General features: G+C 34.0%; 1 protein-coding gene across 1 annotated transcript in view; it reads right to left on the bottom strand.

Moving 5' to 3' along the window:
* Positions 1–7271: 7271 nt before the first annotated feature.
* The window catches only part of kcnq1.2 (potassium voltage-gated channel, KQT-like subfamily, member 1.2), a 113220-nt gene continuing 101841 nt past the window's right edge, over positions 7272–18650 (bottom strand). The window contains exon 20 of the mRNA XM_077711220.1: positions 7272–7666. Within this exon, the coding sequence (XP_077567346.1) occupies positions 7520–7666 (147 nt within the window). The 3' untranslated portion in view covers positions 7272–7519. The remainder of the gene's footprint in view (positions 7667–18650) is intronic.

The following is an 18650-nucleotide window of genomic DNA, read 5'->3' as shown; positions in this document are numbered from 1 at the left end:
GTTTTTGACGTAAGAAGCCTTACTATACTATGTCGTTTTTGACGTAAGAAGCCTTACTATACTGTTGTTTTTGAAGAAAAAAAGCCTTACTATACTATGTCGTTTTTGACGAAAAAAGCCTTACTATACTAAGTCGTTTTTGACGTAAAAAGCCTTACTAGACTATGTCGTTTTTTAAGAAAAGCCTTACTATACTATGTCTTTTTTGACGTAAAAAGCCTTACTATACTATGTCGTTTTTTGACGAAAAAAAGCCTTACTATACTATGTCGTTTTTTAAGAAAAAAAGCCTTACTATACTATGTCAATTTTAAAGAAAAAAAAAGCCTTACTATACTATGTCGGTTTTAAGAAAAAAAAGCCTTACTATACTATGTCGTTTTTTAAGAAAAAAATCCTTACTATACTATGTCGTTTTTTAAGAAAAAAAGCCTTACTATACTATGTCGTTTTTAAAGAAAAAAGCCTTACTATACTATGTCGTTTTTAAAGAAAAAAAGCCTTACTATACTATGTCGTTTTTTAAGAAAAAAAGCCTTACTATACTATGTCGTTTTTAAAGAAAAAAAGCCTTACTATACTTTGTCGTTTTTAAAGAAAAAAAGCCTTACTATACTATGTCGTTTTTTAAGAAAAAAAGCCTTACTATACTATGTCGTTTTTAAAGAAAAAAAGCCTTACTATACTATGTCGTTTTTAAAGAAAAAAAGCCTTACTATACTGTCGTTTTTAAAGAAAAAAAGCCTTACTATACTATGTCGTTTTTAAAGAAAAAAAGCCTTACTATACTATGTCGTTTTTTGACGAAAAAAGCCTTACTATACTATGTCGTTTTTTGGCGATAAAAAGCCTTACTATACTATGTCGTTTTTTGGCGAAAAAAGCCTTACTATACTATGTCGTTTTTTGACGTAAAAAGCCTTACTATACTATGTCGTTTTTGACCGAAAAAAAGCCTTACTATACTATGTCGTTTTTAAAGAAAAAAAAGCCTTACTATACTATGTCGTTTTTAAAGAAAAAAAGCCTTACTATATGTCGTTTTTTAAAGAAAAAAAGCCTTACAATACTATGTCGTTTTTAAAGAAAAAAAAGGCCTTACTATACTATGTTGTTTTTTTTAAAAAAAGGCTTACTTTACTATGTCGTTTTTTAAGAAAAAAAAGCCTTACTATACTATGTCGTTTTTTGACGAAAAAAAAGCCTTACTATACTATGTCGTTTTTAAAGAAAAAAAGCCTTACTATAATATGTCGTTTTTTAAAGAAAATAAGCCTTACAATACTATGTCGTTTTTAAAGAAAAAAAGCCTTACTATACTATGTTGTTTTTGAAAGAAAAAAAGCCTTACTATACTATGTCGTTTTTTGACGAAAAAAAGCCTTACTATACTATGTCGTTTTTTGACGAAAAAAAGCCTTACTATACTATGTCGTTTTTTGAGAAAAAAAAGCCGTACTATACTATGTCGTTTTCGACGAAAAAAAGCCTTACTATACTATGTCGTTTTTTTAAGAAAAAAAGCCTTACTATACTATGTCGTTTTTAAGAAAAAAAAGCCTTACTATACTATGTAGTTTTTTGACAATAAAAAGCCTTACTATACTATGTCGTTTTTTAAGAAAAAAAGCCTTACTATACTATGTCGTTTTTTAAAGAAAAAAAGCCTTACAATACTATGTCGTTTTTAAAGAAAAAAAGCCTTACTATACTATGTCGTTTTTTAAAGAAAAAAAGCCATACTATACTATGTCGTTTTTTGACGAAAAAAAAGCCTTACTATACTATGTCGTTTTTTGAGAGAAAAAAGCCTTACTATACTATGTCGTTTTCGACGAAAAAAAGCCTTACTATACTATGTCGTTTTTAAGAAAAAAAGCCTTACTTTACTATGTCGTTTTTTGACAATAAAAAGCCTTACTATACTATGTCGTTTTTTAAGAAAAAAAAGCCTTACTATACTATGTCGTTTTTTAAGAAAAAAAGCCTTACTATACTATGTCGTTTTTAAGAAAAAAAAGCCTTACTATACTATGTAGTTTTTTGACAATAAAAAGCCTTACTATACTATGTCGTTTTTTTAAGAAAAAAAGCCTTACTATACTATGTCGTTTTTGAGGAAAAAAAGCCTTACTATACTATGTCGTTTTTTAAGAAAAAAACCTTACTTTACTATGTCGTTTTTAAGAAAAAAATGCCTTACTATACTATGTCGTTTTTTGACAATAAAAAGCCTTACCATACTATGTCGTTTTTGGCGATAAAATGCCTTACTATACTATGTCGTTTTTTTTAAGAAAAAAGCCTTACTATACTATGTCGTTTTTTTTAAGAAAAAAGCCTTACTATACTATGTCGTTTTTTGACGAAAAAAAGCCTTACTATACTATGTCGTTTTTGACAAAAAAAAAGCCTTACTATACTATGTCGTTTTTTAAGAAAAAAAGCCTTACTATACCATGTCGTTTTTTGGCGAAAAAAGCCTTATTATACTATGTCGTTTTTTGACGAATAAAGCCTTACTATACTATGTCGTTTTTTGGCGATAAAAAGCCTTACTATACTATGTCGTTTTTTGGCGAAAAAAAGCCTTACTATACTATGTCGTTTTTTGACGAAAAAAAGCCTTACTATACTATGTTGTTTTTTAAGAAAAAAAGCCTTACTATACTATGTCGTTTTTTTAAGAAAAAAAAGCCTTACTATACTATGTCGTTTTTTTAAGAAAAAAAGCCTTACTATACTATGTCGTTTTTAAATAAAAAAAGCCTTACTATACTATGTCGTTTTTTGACGAAAAGAAGCCTTACTATACTATGTCGTTTTTTGACCTAAAAAGCCTTACTATAATATGCCGTTTTTTTGACGAAAAAAAGCCTTACTATACTATGTCGTTTTTTGAGAAAAAAAAGCCTTACTATACTATGTCGTTTTCGACGAAAAAAAGCCTTACTATACTATGTCGTTTTTTAAGAAAAAAAAGCCTTACTATACTATGTCGTTTTTTAAGAAAAAAAGCCTTACTATACTATGTCGTTTTTTAAGAAAAAAAGGCTTACTGTACTATGTCGTTTTTTGACGAAAAAAAGCCTTACTTATACTATGTCGTTTTCGACGAAAAAAAGCCTTACTATACTATGTCGTTTTTTTAAGAAAAAAAGCCTTACTATACTATGTCGTTTTTTAAGAAAAAAAGCCTTACTATACTATGCCGTTTTTGACGTAAAAAGCTATACTATGTCGTTTTTGACGAAAAAACCCAACCCAGCTACTCAACCACCACCCTCCCACCAAAGTATAAAAAACATCCAAAAATAGTACTTACCTGTGTACAAAATTGATATAAATTGTGACCAAAACATTAAAAAACACATTAAATACTCACCTTTAACCAAACAAAATGCTCATTTGCGACCATTAAATACATTTAACATAAATGTAGTTTATCCTCGCCAACCGACAACTGCGGCGCCGGCAACTGGGGGGCGTCGGCAACTGGGGGGCGTCGGCTATTTGCGTCCCAGGCTTAACAGAAGCCCCTCCCTCACTCAGCTGCCGCCGAGTCTTTTTGGTCACAAAGGGCGTCAAAGACGTGCGGGTACGCACCTGTTGGCCGCTATCTGCTATCACGTAGCACGGCGCGGGGGCCCCGGCGAGCAGGTGGCGGGCGTGCGGCGTGGGGAGGGGGCGGAGTCAAAGAGCAAAGGTTCATTCAAATGTATCCAAGTTAACGGCTGTTTGAGGATTCACTTTCAGGGACTGGAGAGCAATAAATTCATGTCGTTATTCTTTCAATTGCTTGCTTTGGTTTTTTAAAGAAACCTGGAATATAAATGGTCATTATTTTTAAACAAATACAAGTTTTAAAAGGGTAAAAGTGTGTATAAAAGGGAAATGAAATCATTAATTTAGGAAGCAATTTGACAGATATATTTTAGTGTGTATATAAACACGGAGTAGTACTGTATTCTCTGGACTATAAGTCAAACTCACAAAAAATAAATTACTACTATTCAAATACTTCAGTTTTTTGTTCTCGTTGACCACAATAGGCTGTTATGTCGTTTTTTTAACGAAAAAAAGCCTTACTATACTATGTCATTTAAACACATGCTAACCCTAACCCCAAAAAAGCCTTACTATACTATGTCGTTTTTGACGAAAAAAGCCTTACTATACTATGTCGTTTTTGACGAAAAAAGCCTTACTATACTATGTCGTTTTTGACGAAAAAAGCCTTACTATACTATGTCGTTTTTGACAAAAAAAGCCTTACTATACTATGTCGTTTTTGACGAAAAAAAGCCTTACTATACTATGTCATTTTTTAAGAAAAGCCTTACTATACTGTGTCGTTTTTTGACGTAAAAAAGCCTTACTATACTATGTTGTTTTTAACGTAAAAAGCCTTACTATACTATGTCTTTTCTTAAGAAAAGCCTTAATATACTATGTCGTTTTTTGAGAGAAAAAGCCTTACTATACTATGTCATTTAAACACACCCTAATCCTAACCTCAAAAAAGCCTTACTATACTATGTCGTTTAAACACATCCTAACCCTGACCCTAAAAAAGCCTTACTATACTATGTCGTTTAAACACACCCTAACCATAACCCTAACCCTAACCCCAACCCCTAACCCTAAACCCAACCCCAAACCCTAACCCGAAAAAAGCCTTACTATACTATGTTGTTTAACTACACCCTAACCATAATCCTAACCCCAAACCCCAACCCTAAACCCAACCCCAAACCCGAAAAAAAAGCCTTACTATAATATGTCGTTTAAACACACCCTAACCATAACCCTAACCCTAACCCAAAAAAAAGCCTTACTATAATATGTCGTTTAAACACACCCTAACCCTAACCCCAAACCCTAAACCCTAACCCCAACCCTAAACCCAACCCCTAACCCTAACCCGAAAAAAAGCCTTACTATACTATGTCGTTTAAACACACCCTAACCCTAACTCTAACCCTAACCATTTTGTATTTAAACACACCCTAACCCCAACCCTAACATTTTCAAGTGGGCTCAGAAAAAGTACTTCTCCCCCCCCTTTTTTTGTCAAGATGGCTGGAATAAATGTAGCGTGAAAGCATGTCATGAAACAAGCCTTCGTTTTTTTTCCATTTTCTTTTCTTGTCCTTTTTTATTATTTACACCAAAGCTACAGTGCAAAGGGTGGGTGTGCGTGAGTATCATTTACAATCATTTCCATCCATCTGCGTTTCTCATCACCCTCCAAAAGAAAGCACAATGTTTCCACACCAAAAAATAAATACACCGCAGTAGTAAGGCAACGTCTCTATTTACATTTCGTAGAAAAAAACTATACAGAAGAGCCAGATAATTACATCCAGGTCTTTTAAAAACAACAAAAATCAACTCAAAACAAAAATATAGTCAACTTAAATCCAGTTGTAGTTTACTATGCAGAATTTATCAGATTTTAGCCATTTTTAACCATATTTTCTCGCATGTTGCTCATAAAAATGATAACTGAATCAAGGGTACGGCTTATATGCGCATAAATTCGACTTGACATGCACAAAACGCAAAATAATGCGTCCTATACGGTCATTTATATCAAAATAGAGTAAAAATAAACAGATAAAATGCTAAGCTAAGTAAATTTTGACGTTTATGAATGGAATTCAAGGAAAAAACTAACCGTATTTTGCATAAAACGTGAAAAAAACTCACTTACTTGTGCCTGTTTTTGCTCAATCAGGGCGCCGCCATCTTACCTAGACTGCTACGGACACACTTCCTGGTTGTACTGGTCACATGACTTCCTATTCGAATTTTTTAAAGGGCAAGCCACACCTTTTCGGAATGTGCAAGCCAGCAATTAATTAATACAGTATCTCCAAAATACAATGATTTTTCTCAAGTTTTTTCCTTCAAAGTAACACATTTGTACTCCCTATTAAAACTACAAACATGGAGGTAAAAATTGTCAATCAAGGATGCGGCTTATATGCGAGAAATTGTCAAATTCAATGATTTTAAGGCCATTTTAAGGGTGTGGCTTATACGCAAAGGCGGCTAATATGCGAGAAAATATGGTAAATACTTTAAAAAACTCAATAAATCAAGGATTTTAATGTCCACATTGATTAAGGAGTAGTTTTAAATATTTGTAAGAAATTTTGGGTTGATCTTGGAAGCTAATAATTGCTAACCCTTGAAATTTGGGGCTATAATAAGGATTCAAACTACAGCAAAAAATAAATAAAAGTACTTTCCGCTTTTGTTGTGAAAGCAGGAAATCATTTTTTGATAAAACATTTAAATACTGTACAGGTCATTTAATAAATAAGACTTTGACAGAGTTGAAAAATAAATTAGCATGTAAGCTAGGTGAATAATAATGCTAAAAAAGAATATAAAAACCAAACTTTTGAGGATTATCCATTTAAAAAGTGGCTAGCTATTGCTAAGCGCCTTTAGCTATGCTAGCACCCAAAACATTTTGAACTGATACTTAGATTTTCCTCCATTTTGGATTCCCTGCTGATTAATCTTGTTCAATATTTGCTTTTATAAATACATTTCATAACATAACACTTGATATTTCTTTATGTAGCACATTTTTGTTCCCGTGTTGACTCAACTTTCTGTACAACTTCAAAAAGTCTTTTGAAATCCAAAAATCTGGAGAAGATAAAGACAACTCCATTTAGAAAAATCTGCCAAAAAGCCCTCTTCCTTGACTCCGCCTTCTATTTTTTTATTAGCTCCTTAGCGGAATGCCTGCACGCCGCCGCGCTACGTTCGTGCTTTGATTGTTAGCTCGTTAGCGTAGCAATAATATTAGGAAGAAAATGGAGGGTGAACATAAATTTTCTGGGTGAAGGAGTCATGGATTTTGGACGCGTTGGGGGAATATTGTGGGATTTTGATGCTAAAATGCGGGTTACGGTAGCGAGTTAAAGAAGGGAAGTTACCGTATTTTCACGATTATAAGGCGCACTCAAAAGACTTACATTTTCTCCAAAATAGACTGTCCGCCTTATAATGCAGTGCGCCTTATATATGGAAAAACAGAAAAACGAAAAACCACCACTGTCGGATATTAAAAAAACAAAACGCCTGAACTGAAACAATTCTGTTAAATATGCAGATGCCATCTTAGTTTACAACATCTTCCATCATATAGCTCCTCCCCCACTGCAAGATTGGTATACAAAAAAATCCAAAACATCAACAATGGCTGGCTCTAGAGGTGACTGTGTAGTAAGTGAGTGCTTCATACCTGGAAGTCAATTGCAATTACCGTATTTTCACCACAATAAGGCGCACTTAAAAGTCTGAAATTTTCTCCAAAATAGACAGTGCGCCTTATAATCCAGTGCGCCTTATATATGGAAAAAATGTCATTCATTGAGGGTGCGCCTTATAATGCGGTGCGCCTTATAGTCGTGAAAATACGGTAGTTAGAGTTTCTCACCACACCGCCATTCCTGGTGATTCTTCTTTGGGTTTTTGTTGGTTGGGAGGTCAAAGTTCAAGGGCCTTCATCAATGCTGACACCCATTCGCTTCTGAATAGTCACCCGACGAATGGAAGACCTGGACACCAGTTCGGGTTTGTGCACAAACTGGTCAGTAAGGATGCGGAGGACGGACTCCATTTTTTGGTCCATTTGGTAAACCTGGAAGACAAAAATAGAACATGTTAAGGTTATTAATGTTAAGAGAAATGAGCCAAAAATAGTTGTCCATTCCACTCTTGTCAACATAATTACGCAATCAATTACTTTTTATGTAACTTTTGCAGAAGTATGGGGTCAAGTTAGGTAAGTTTGTCTATATACAAACTATTGCGTCTCTACACATCAAGAATGGAACAAAACACACATATACACACACACACTCACAAAAACAAGCCTAGCAGGTCGCTAACATGCTGAACCCATTACGTGTTTTCAGCACCCAACATGCTGAGTGATGGCAGACGACTTAGTAAGAGGGCAGCGCTCCGCCGGTCATTAGTCACTGGGACACACTCACCCCCCCGATTCCAGAACCCTCGACTCCGAAACTGCGATGCACTAACTCAGACGTGGGCAAACTACGGCCCGGGGGCCACATTGACTTTAAAAATGTGACAGATGGGCCGGGTGAGCATAAAAGATAGGATACATATAAAAAAAAGTGCATCCGTTAACAGTACATTTGAAAGGTAAAGAGAAAAAGAGGATTGAAGTATTAACATACTCATCACTCATCATTCAAGTAAAAAGTATAAAGTACAAAGTCAAAACAAAAGGAATGTTTTAAGAAATATTAAAATGTATAATTTAAAAAAAGTAGTCAACATAGATAAGTATAAGTAGACAACATAGATAAGTATGAGTAGTCAAAATAGATAAGTATCAACAGATAAGTATAAGTAGTCAACATAGATAAGTATTAGTAGTCAACATAGATAAGTATAAGTAGTCAACATAGATAAGTATCAACGGATAAGTATAAATAGTCAACATGGATAAGTATCAACAGATAAGTATAAGTAGTCAACATAGATAAGTATAGGTAGTCAACATAGATAAGTATCAGCATAGATAAGTATAAGTAGTCAACGTCGATAAGTATAAGTACTCAACATAGATAAGTAGCAACAGATAAGTATAAGTAGTCAACATAGATAAGCATAAGTAGTCAACATAGATAAGTATAAGTAGTCAACATAGATAAGTATCAACAGATAAGAATAAGTAGTCAACATAGATAAGTATAAGTAGTCAACATAGATAAGTATCAACAGATAAGAATAAGTAGTCAACATAGATAAGTATCAACAGATAAGTATAAGTAGTCAACATAGATAAGTATAAGTAGTCAACATAGATAAGTATCAGCATGGATAAGTAGTCAACATAGATAAGCATCAGCATAGATAAGTAGTCAACATAGAGAAGTATCAACATAGATAAGTATAAGTAGTCAACATAGATAAGTATCAGCAGATAAGTATATGTAGTCAACATAGATAAGTATAAGTAGTCAACATAGATAAGTATCAGCAGATAAGTATATGTAGTCAACATAGATAAGTATAAGTAGTCAACATAGATAAGTATCAGCAGATAAGTATAAGTAGTCAACATAGATAAGTATAAGTAGTCAACATAGATAAGTATCAGCATAGATATAAGAAGTCAACATAGATAAGTATCAACATAGATAAGTATAAGTAGTCAACGTCAATAAGTATAAGTAGTCAACATAGATAAGTATCAACAGATAAGTATAAGTAGTCCACATAGATAAGTATAAGTAGTCAATGTAGATAAGTATCAGCATAGATATAAGGAGTCAACATAGATAAGTATCAACATAGATAAGTATAAGTAGTCAACATCGATAAGTATAAGTAGTCAACATAGATAAGTATAAGTAGTAAACATAGATAACTATCAGTAGTCAACATAGATAAGTGTAAGTAGTCAACATTGTTATTATGCATTTTTTTTCCAGTGATTCCACCCAAAATCAGACCCAAATTGTAAGATTTTTCCCCCCTTTTAGTCATCTGTCCAAAAAAAACATCAATACCTTTATCTTCTATTCCCTTAAGTTGAAGTCATACTGTAATGACATCATCATTTAACCAGAAAACCCCACTTTTAACAACTTAATTAGGAAAAAAATGACTTGTAATTGCTCTTGTAAAAAAAAATATGACTATATATATATTCCTGAGGGGTATAACTAATTGCTTATATTTATTTTCTGACATACTGGACCCATATGGAGTTAAGTACTTATAAAAATAATGGCATAATTACACATTTTTCCACCCTTAAGCTACTTTTCGACGACTTTTTCACAAGTTTAGGAACAATACACACCAATGTAGAATGCAACGACTGTATATTTAACTCCTCCCCTTCTGAAAAACAGGCCACGCCCACAATAACTAGGCTCCTCCTTCTCCAGCTGCTGCAAGAATCGAACACCGCTATTCCACTAACCCCATTAACCACAACATACTCATGTATTTCCACCCCCCGCCCCTCCCATTTTTCTGCCAGGGCGCGGTGGCAGCCGGCGTGGCGCGGTTCGAGGCCGGGGGAGGGTGCGGCCTCACCACCACGGCGCCTGTTGCGGGTTGCCAACACTGGCGCTTTGTTGGCGCTGTCAATAGGCTAGTCAGCGCCTGATATTGTAAATTTGGGACGTACCAAGAGTGTCAGCCGGGGCAAAATATTGAAATGGATTCAAACAACAATAAACAAAATGGCAAATAAATCATCTAGTTGTAATACAGTGTTCCCTCGCTTATCGCGGTTAATGAGGACCGGGACAACCCGCGATAAGTGAATTTCCGCCAAGTAGGGATTCCCCTTCAAAAATGCTTAATTTGAATTTAATTCATTTTTTTTTTTATTTTTATAATTATTTTTTTTTAATTTTGTATTATTTTTACCCCCCTGTATACAGTACACCATATAGAATACGGGTAGAGAGAGTGAAATTTGTGTTATAACAAAAAAAAACCTTAAAATATGTTGTTTCAATGTAATATTTGTATTTTTTTTCCCAAAAAAATCTGCGAAGCTCTGAGTCCGCGGTAGCTGAACCGCCAATTAGCGAGGGAACACTGTAATACATAAATAAGCAAATAATAATAAATACATAACTAGGTCTACAATGTCTTCTGTGTCTGTTTTGCTACCGAAACCAAATACATTTCCTGAATATGGCATGAAATAAAGCTCTAAATCTAATCTAATATAATCTAATCGCTAATAAATAAACAATCAAATATGTAAAAAATTATAAATTCATTAGACAACAACATAAACAAGGAAGGGTTTGCAGAAATAACAACAACAAACAAAACAACTAATCAATAGTCAATTTATAATAACAATAACTAATAAATTAACTGGCAAATAAAAAAAATGTGTAACTAGGTCTACAATGTATTCTGTGTCTGTATTGCTACTGCAACTAAGGAAATTTCCCGAATATGGGATGAAATTAAGTTCTAATTTAAACTAATAGTTAATAAATAGATAATCAAATATGTAAGAAAAAATAAATAAATTAGACAACAACATAAACAAGTAAGGAAGTGCACAAATAACAACAACAAACAGAAAAACAAACAAATCATCCATTCATAATAACTTTAACTAATACATAAATAAGCAAATAATAATAAATAAATAACTAGGTCTACAATGTCTTCTGTGTCTGTTTTGCTACTGCAACCAATGAAATTTTCCGAAAATGAGATAAAATAAAGTTCTAATCTAATCTAATAAATAAACAAACACACGAGTAATAAATAAATAAATTAGACAACATAAAAACGTAGGGAAATGCACATATAAAATATAAACAGATAAATAATCAATAAATAATAATCTGTTCTATTATTTGTTGTAGTTATTTGTGCACTTTCCAAATTTTTAATGTTGTTGACTACTTATGTAGTAAACTTGTTTACTATTTATGACTTATTTTTATCTATTGATTATGTATTTGTCTGTTTGATTGTTGTTGTTATAAGCTTTAAATCTTATTATTCTGATGCCAATAATCAATTCAATTAATCATGGCGGTCATGTGACATTTCCATTGACTCCACCATTCAATCAAAATGTCCTAAAACCAACAGCAATCCACCCAACAACCACAACAACAAAAAATCACCAAAAATCAGCCAAAAGCAACCAAAACAAACAAAAAAACAACCCAAAAATCAATAGTAAACACCCCCAAATTAACAGAAAGTACCCTTTCACTACCCTAATGACAAAAAACTGACGCAAAATGACCCTCATTGACAACAACACAAATCCAATTCACTACCACCATCTTTCCACACTCATCTTTCAGCGCCATTCTTAACAGCCCAAATTTACGGCAATTCTACCCTTAAATTACCTTTTTTATGGCCAAAACTACCCCCCCCCCCACCCCCAATCTGGTGGGCACGAAGTCAGGTCATCAATCAAGTCCAACACAAAGAAGCAAGCCATTTGGCACAAAGGGATTCAAACGGGGGTCCACACAAGCCATGTAAACAACTGTCGTGATACAGTTGAAAGGATTAAAGATGATGATGATGTCGTGTGTGTGTGTATAAGCCCCGCCTCCTGCCAGCTGTCCGTCCCGCCCAGACAGTGGGCCGAAGCGCCTGGTGCCACGGGGCCCCCTAAACAGCGTGCCAAGTGACTCGTGGGTGCGGCGCCCCCGCGGACCAAGTGTTCCTTTTAAGAAGCAGTAAAGTTATTTGCTTGGAGACAAAGAGGTCTCCATTCTAGGAGGAGAGCACAGCTGGGCCTCACATGATTAGATTAGATAACTTTATTTATAATGTATTCGGGATATTTCACTGTCAGGGTGGTAAGAGGGTGAGAATACAGACACAGAAAATGAGAATTTTGAGATAATTAAATACCGTATTTTCAAGACTATAAGGCGAACCGCATTATAAGGCGCACACTCAATGAATGGCATTTTTCATGTATAAGGCGCACTGTATTATAAGGCGCACTGTATTATAAGGCGCACTGTCTATTTTGGAGAAAATGCAAGACTTTTAAGTGCGCCTTATAGTGGTGAAAATACGGTAATTGCTATTGACTTCCAGGTATGAAGCACTCACTCACTACTTTACAGTCACCTCTAGAGCCAGCCATTGTTGATGTTTTGGATTTTTTTGTATAAAATCTTGCAGTGGGGGAGGAGCTATATGATGGAAGATGTTGTAAACTAAGATGGCTGATCTGCATATTTCACAGTATTGTTTCAGTTCAGGCGTTTGTGTTTTTTGAATATCCGACAGTGGTGGTTTTTCGTTTTTGGTTTTCGTTTTTTTCCATATATAAGGTGCACTGGATTATAAGGCGCACTGTCTATTTTGGAGAAAATTTGAGACTTTTAAGTGCGCCTTATAGTCGTGAAAATACGGTAGGTAATCATATAGAAACAAAGAAAAGTTGTTTCTACCTTTAAAAAGATTTGATTAAAACTATATTTCATAACGTATTTGGGATATTTCACTGTCAGGGTAGCAAGAGGGTTCGAATTCAGACACAGAAAATGATAATTTTGACATAAATATATTGACAATTATTAAATAGAGACAAAGGAAAGTTGTTTCTACATTCAAAAAGATTAGATTAAAACTATTTCATCCTGTGTTCGGGATTTTTTTTGGTTACAGTAGCAAGATAGACTAAAGACACAGAAGACATTGTAGAACTAGGTAAAAAAAACTGGAGCCACGCTAAGGAAATCCACAAGGTAGGGACTGTATTACCCCAATTTTCGTGGATTTTGCAAAAAAGGGGGATACTGTGAAAAATATTTCCTTAGTACTCCGTTTTTGGCAGTGTACCATAAAAAAATACGAAAACGCAAACACCTTGAAATGTGAAAAACCACAAAAAAAACACACAAAACGCTAAATATATGGTATTATCTCACACAAATACACACAAAAATACTCCAAAAATAATTTATTATGTTTTTTGGCCTGTTTTTTTTTAATTTAAATTGTTGCTGATAAATTATTTGACAATCCAGTAAAAACTACTTCCCATCAACACCACTAATACTTCAATTACAATTATTATTATTATTATTTTTGGGGCTTTTTGGGCATTTCTCCAATGCAATTTCACTCCAATAACACAATCTCAAGTATAACAAATTAAAGAACTAACACTTTAATTATAGCAAAAACCTCAAATCGGCGGCCATCATTAAACAGATAAAACAGCACCCTCAATGGCACTTGCACAGTGACGCAACGCAACCCACATCCACCTGTTTCACCCCCTAACCCGCACAATCCCAGTGACCCACCAGCTGTTGAATATCGAGCAGCAGACGCATAAACACCCCCACACACCCACACAAACGCAACATCCTTCTCCACACGCCTGCTTGCAAATAAAGCCAAGTAGTATTTTTAGCATTGTAGCATACAAAGAGCCAAAGATCAATGTTACCCTACTCTCTCCCCATGTCGACCCCCCTCTCACCACATAGGGGGAGGCTGACGGGACAGTCCATATTTAGAAGAATGTTGACGTAGCGTACTAGAGGAAATTCAGGCTGGGGAAAATATCCGCAGGTAGCAAAAAAAAAAAAAAATCATGTGTTGGCACGCAGTATCTGGCAACGTAGAACTGGAAAAAATCTATTTCGGGTTCGGTAAATACGGAAAAAATATATACATGTTCAGGGGCGTCCCGGTAGAAGCGTGTTAAGCGACTTGGAATGTATTTTTCGGAGTATAAGTTGCAGTATTTTGGGAGGGGCTGTGATTTATATACTGGAAAACATGTGTAAATATTCGTACTAAGATGAGTCATTGCTGTTTTGAACCAGTTTTTGGATTTAAAATGGATCTAAAGTTCTGTTTGGTCTTTTTCGGTTCAATAAAAATGTCCTGTCTGCACGCAAATGTCGTTAGTGGGCGTGGCTAAGTGAATGCAAATGGTTGTTTTCTTTACTGAATGTGTTTAAACGCATTATTTTGGCTGAATTATGTTGACGCACGTTATATTAACGGTTGCCAGAACATATTACACAAACACACAGCTGTGCATGCTTTTGTGGTTCATGAACAAAGCTGGCATCCTGATGAACCTGGCAACCATTTGGAACAAAAGACCATAGCGTGACCAGTGTTTCTTGCTAATTAGGCTAAAGGAACAAATGCAGTTAATCGTATTTGTATTTTTTGCATGCAAAATACGCTTTGTACATATTGAATAAATGTCGGGCTCACAGTTCTGGGGTCGAGGGTTCGATCCCAGGTCGGTTCTCACTCTGTGGAGTTTGTATGGGCTTGTGTGGGTTTTCTCTGGGTACTCCAGTTTCCTCCCACATCCCCAAAACATGCATGCTAAGCTAATTGAAGACTCTAAATTAGCTATAGCTATAATTGGTTGTCCGTCTTCTTGTGGTGAGCGCCTCAGCCTCACAGTTCTGGGGTCGAGGGTTCGATCCCAGGTTGGTTCTCACTCTGTGGAGTTTGTATGGTCTCCGTGGGCTTGCGTGGGTTTCCTCCGGGTACTCCTATTACCTCCCACATACACAAAACATGCATGCTAAGCTAATTTAAGACTCTAAATTGCCTATAGCTAAGATTGGTTGTCTGTCTTCTTGTGGTGAGCAAGTTGGCCTCACAGTTCAAGGGTTGTGGGTTCGATGCCAGGTGGGTGGGTCCTTTTTGTGTGAAGTTTGAACGTTAAACATGCTAGGGTAGCTGGTTGAATGCTCTAAATTGCCTAAACTTAGCTATGATTTGTTGTCTTTTGTCACCGTGCCCTGCGATTGAGGGTCTCAGCTGGGATAGGCTCTAGCACCCCCCGCAACCCTCCTGAAGACAAACGGCATTGAAAATATATGAATGGCTAATAAATGAACACACTTGGTGACAATTAAAAAACGTGACCCAAGGTGGCGTGTGAATGCCAAAGCAGCTTTTTGCTACGCTAAGCTAGAACAAAAAAGGGTGAACGCGGCGCCCCCGTCAAGCATTTTTGCATAATCGGGCTAACAAACAAAAAAACATTCATCCCACGAGCATCACCTGCTCAGTGAACAGAAACGCTGACCACCTCGGTTCATCTTCATGCCTGTTAATCACGTTGGGGTTAAACGAGAGGCGTTTATTTGTCGCGTCCAATGGCGGCCATTGACGTCCAGTGGCCAGTGTATCATTGCTGTGAAAGCGCTCAAATGGGAAGCAAATACTTCATTCAGCATTTCTCTTCTTGTTGGCAGCAGTTCGCACCAAGCGCTGATTAAAGCCTCTTTTGTGGCTTTTGAGTGTCGGGACATCTCTTTGGCACAGCGCTAATACACTTCATTGGATGCGTGTTTGGATTCCACTAAAGAGAGAGAGAAAGTTCTTCATGTGCCAGGGGGATGATGTCAGGTGGGCGGCTTCTACAGGACGCCACGCAATGTTCACTCTAATCTGTGCAACCGAGCAATTGCACAAGAAAACCTATCCAGCGCAGTGAATGCACTACAAATGAATATATATATATATATATATATATACACACACATATATATACACACACATATATATATACATATATACATATACACATACATATATACATATACACATACATATATAAATATACATATATAGACATACATATTTACATATACACATATATACATATAAACATACATATATACATATATAGACATACATATTTACATATACACATATATACTTATACACATACATACATAGATACACATATTTACATATACACACATATACATGTATATATACATACATATATACACATATATACACATATATACACATATATACATATATACGTATACATATACGCATACACATATATACATATAATACACATATATACATATAACATACACATACATTTATATATACATATATACACACATATATACATATATACACATGTATATATACATATACACATGTATATATACATATATACACATGTATATATAGATATATACACATGTATATATACATATACACATGTATATATACATATACACATGTATGTATAAATATATACACATGTATATATACATATATACACATATATATATACATATATACACATGTATATATACATATATACACACGTATATATACATATATACACACATATATATATATATATATATATATATATATATATATATATATATATATATATATATATATATATATATATATATATATATATATATATATATATATATATATATATATATATATATATATATATATATATATATATATATATATATATATATATATATATATATATATATATATATATATATATATATATATATATATATATATATATATATATATATATATATATATATATATATATATATATATATACATATATATATACATATATACACATATATATACATATATACACATGTATATATACATATATATATATATATATATATATATATATATATATATATATATATATATATATATATATATATATATATATATATATATATATATATATATATATATATATATATATATATATATATATATATATATATATATATATATATATATATATATATATATATATATATATATATATATATATATATATATATATATATATATATATATATATATATACATATATACACATATATATCCATATATACACATGTATATATACATATATACACATATATATACATATATACATATATAGATATATAAACATTTTGATGTATATACATATACATATATGTATACATATTTAAACATATACATATATACACACACACAGAGGGAAAACTGCCGCCACGCCATTTTGCCCAGTTGACACTAGATGTGAGCTCACCCTCAAATAACCACCGTCATCATGTCCGTAGTGTCATGGCCTCGTGGGAGGTCTGAACTAAGAAATAAATGGTGGACCAAAGAAGGCTCGCTTGACAAATGATTCTATCTTCTACCTGGTACAGAGAAAGCTTTAAGTAAAAGCTTTAAGGGAATCTTGAAAGAGTGTTTCAAGAAGTCGTCTGAGGTCAAGGGCGTCGGCTCGTGTTGATTTTGGACAAAAACTCAAGAGGAACGAGTTGAGGACAATTTGCTGGTGCGGATGAGTTATGTTTACGTGTGATGATGAGGTGACACACACACTGGGATTTAGGCGGATTTATTTATGTAGTATACCACGCCTTAAAAACACTCAATGAGCTCACAATTATTTAAGTTATGAAAACACCAGGGAAATCGTTGCACTTTTAACAGGAGGGGTTGCAAATTCAATTGATCAACTTTTTGCACGGCAACGTGCTTGTAACATAACATAAATAAATTTAACTGAATTTGGAGTACGATGCAGACACTCAAAAATTAGTTGAATCTATCCCAGGGGTCGGCAAAGTTTTGGGGTCGGGGGCCATATTGACTTGAAAAATTTGACAGATGGGTGGGGTCAGGAGAAAATAGGATACATATAAAAAAGTGCATCCGTTAACAGTACATATGAAAGGTAAACTGAAAAAAATGACTTAAGTATTAACATACTCATTATTAAAGTAAAATGTATAAAGTACAAAGTCAAGTAAGTAAAGGAATGTATTAAGAAATATTAAAATGTCATTTAAAAAAAGATAGAGGGCCTGTAAAACACAAAAAAACAATAAGAGTGGACAGAGCTACTGCCATTGGCGTCTGCGTAACGGCGCCATCTTGGAAGAAAAAAATAAAAAATAATAATAAATAAAAAACATTATTTGGACAAAAGTCGGCAGGCCGGATTAAAAAGCCTAGCAGGCCGAATGTGGCCCGCGAGCCATAGTTTGCCCATGTCTGTCTTATGAGCAGCCTCTCATATCTTTATGTCGTATATCAAAAATTGTCTCATATCTCAAGATAAATATGTACACAAAACTTTACTCGTATCTCAAATTGCTCTTAAGTCCGGAGCACTCATATGTCAAGGTACCACTGTACTCAATACTACAGTTTGACGTCAAAGTATTGTCACTTCAGCCCAATTCTATATGTCGTAAATCGTCTATGCTCGTATATCAAAATGTGTCTCATATCTCAAGACAAACATTTGCTCAAAACCT

Source organism: Stigmatopora nigra, unplaced genomic scaffold (assembly GCF_051989575.1).
Source record: "Stigmatopora nigra isolate UIUO_SnigA unplaced genomic scaffold, RoL_Snig_1.1 HiC_scaffold_25, whole genome shotgun sequence".
Classification (NCBI taxonomy): Eukaryota; Metazoa; Chordata; class Actinopteri; order Syngnathiformes; family Syngnathidae; genus Stigmatopora; species Stigmatopora nigra.
The sequence above is the reverse complement of the archived record's forward strand: the minus strand, read 5'-3'. Positions and strand labels throughout refer to the sequence as shown.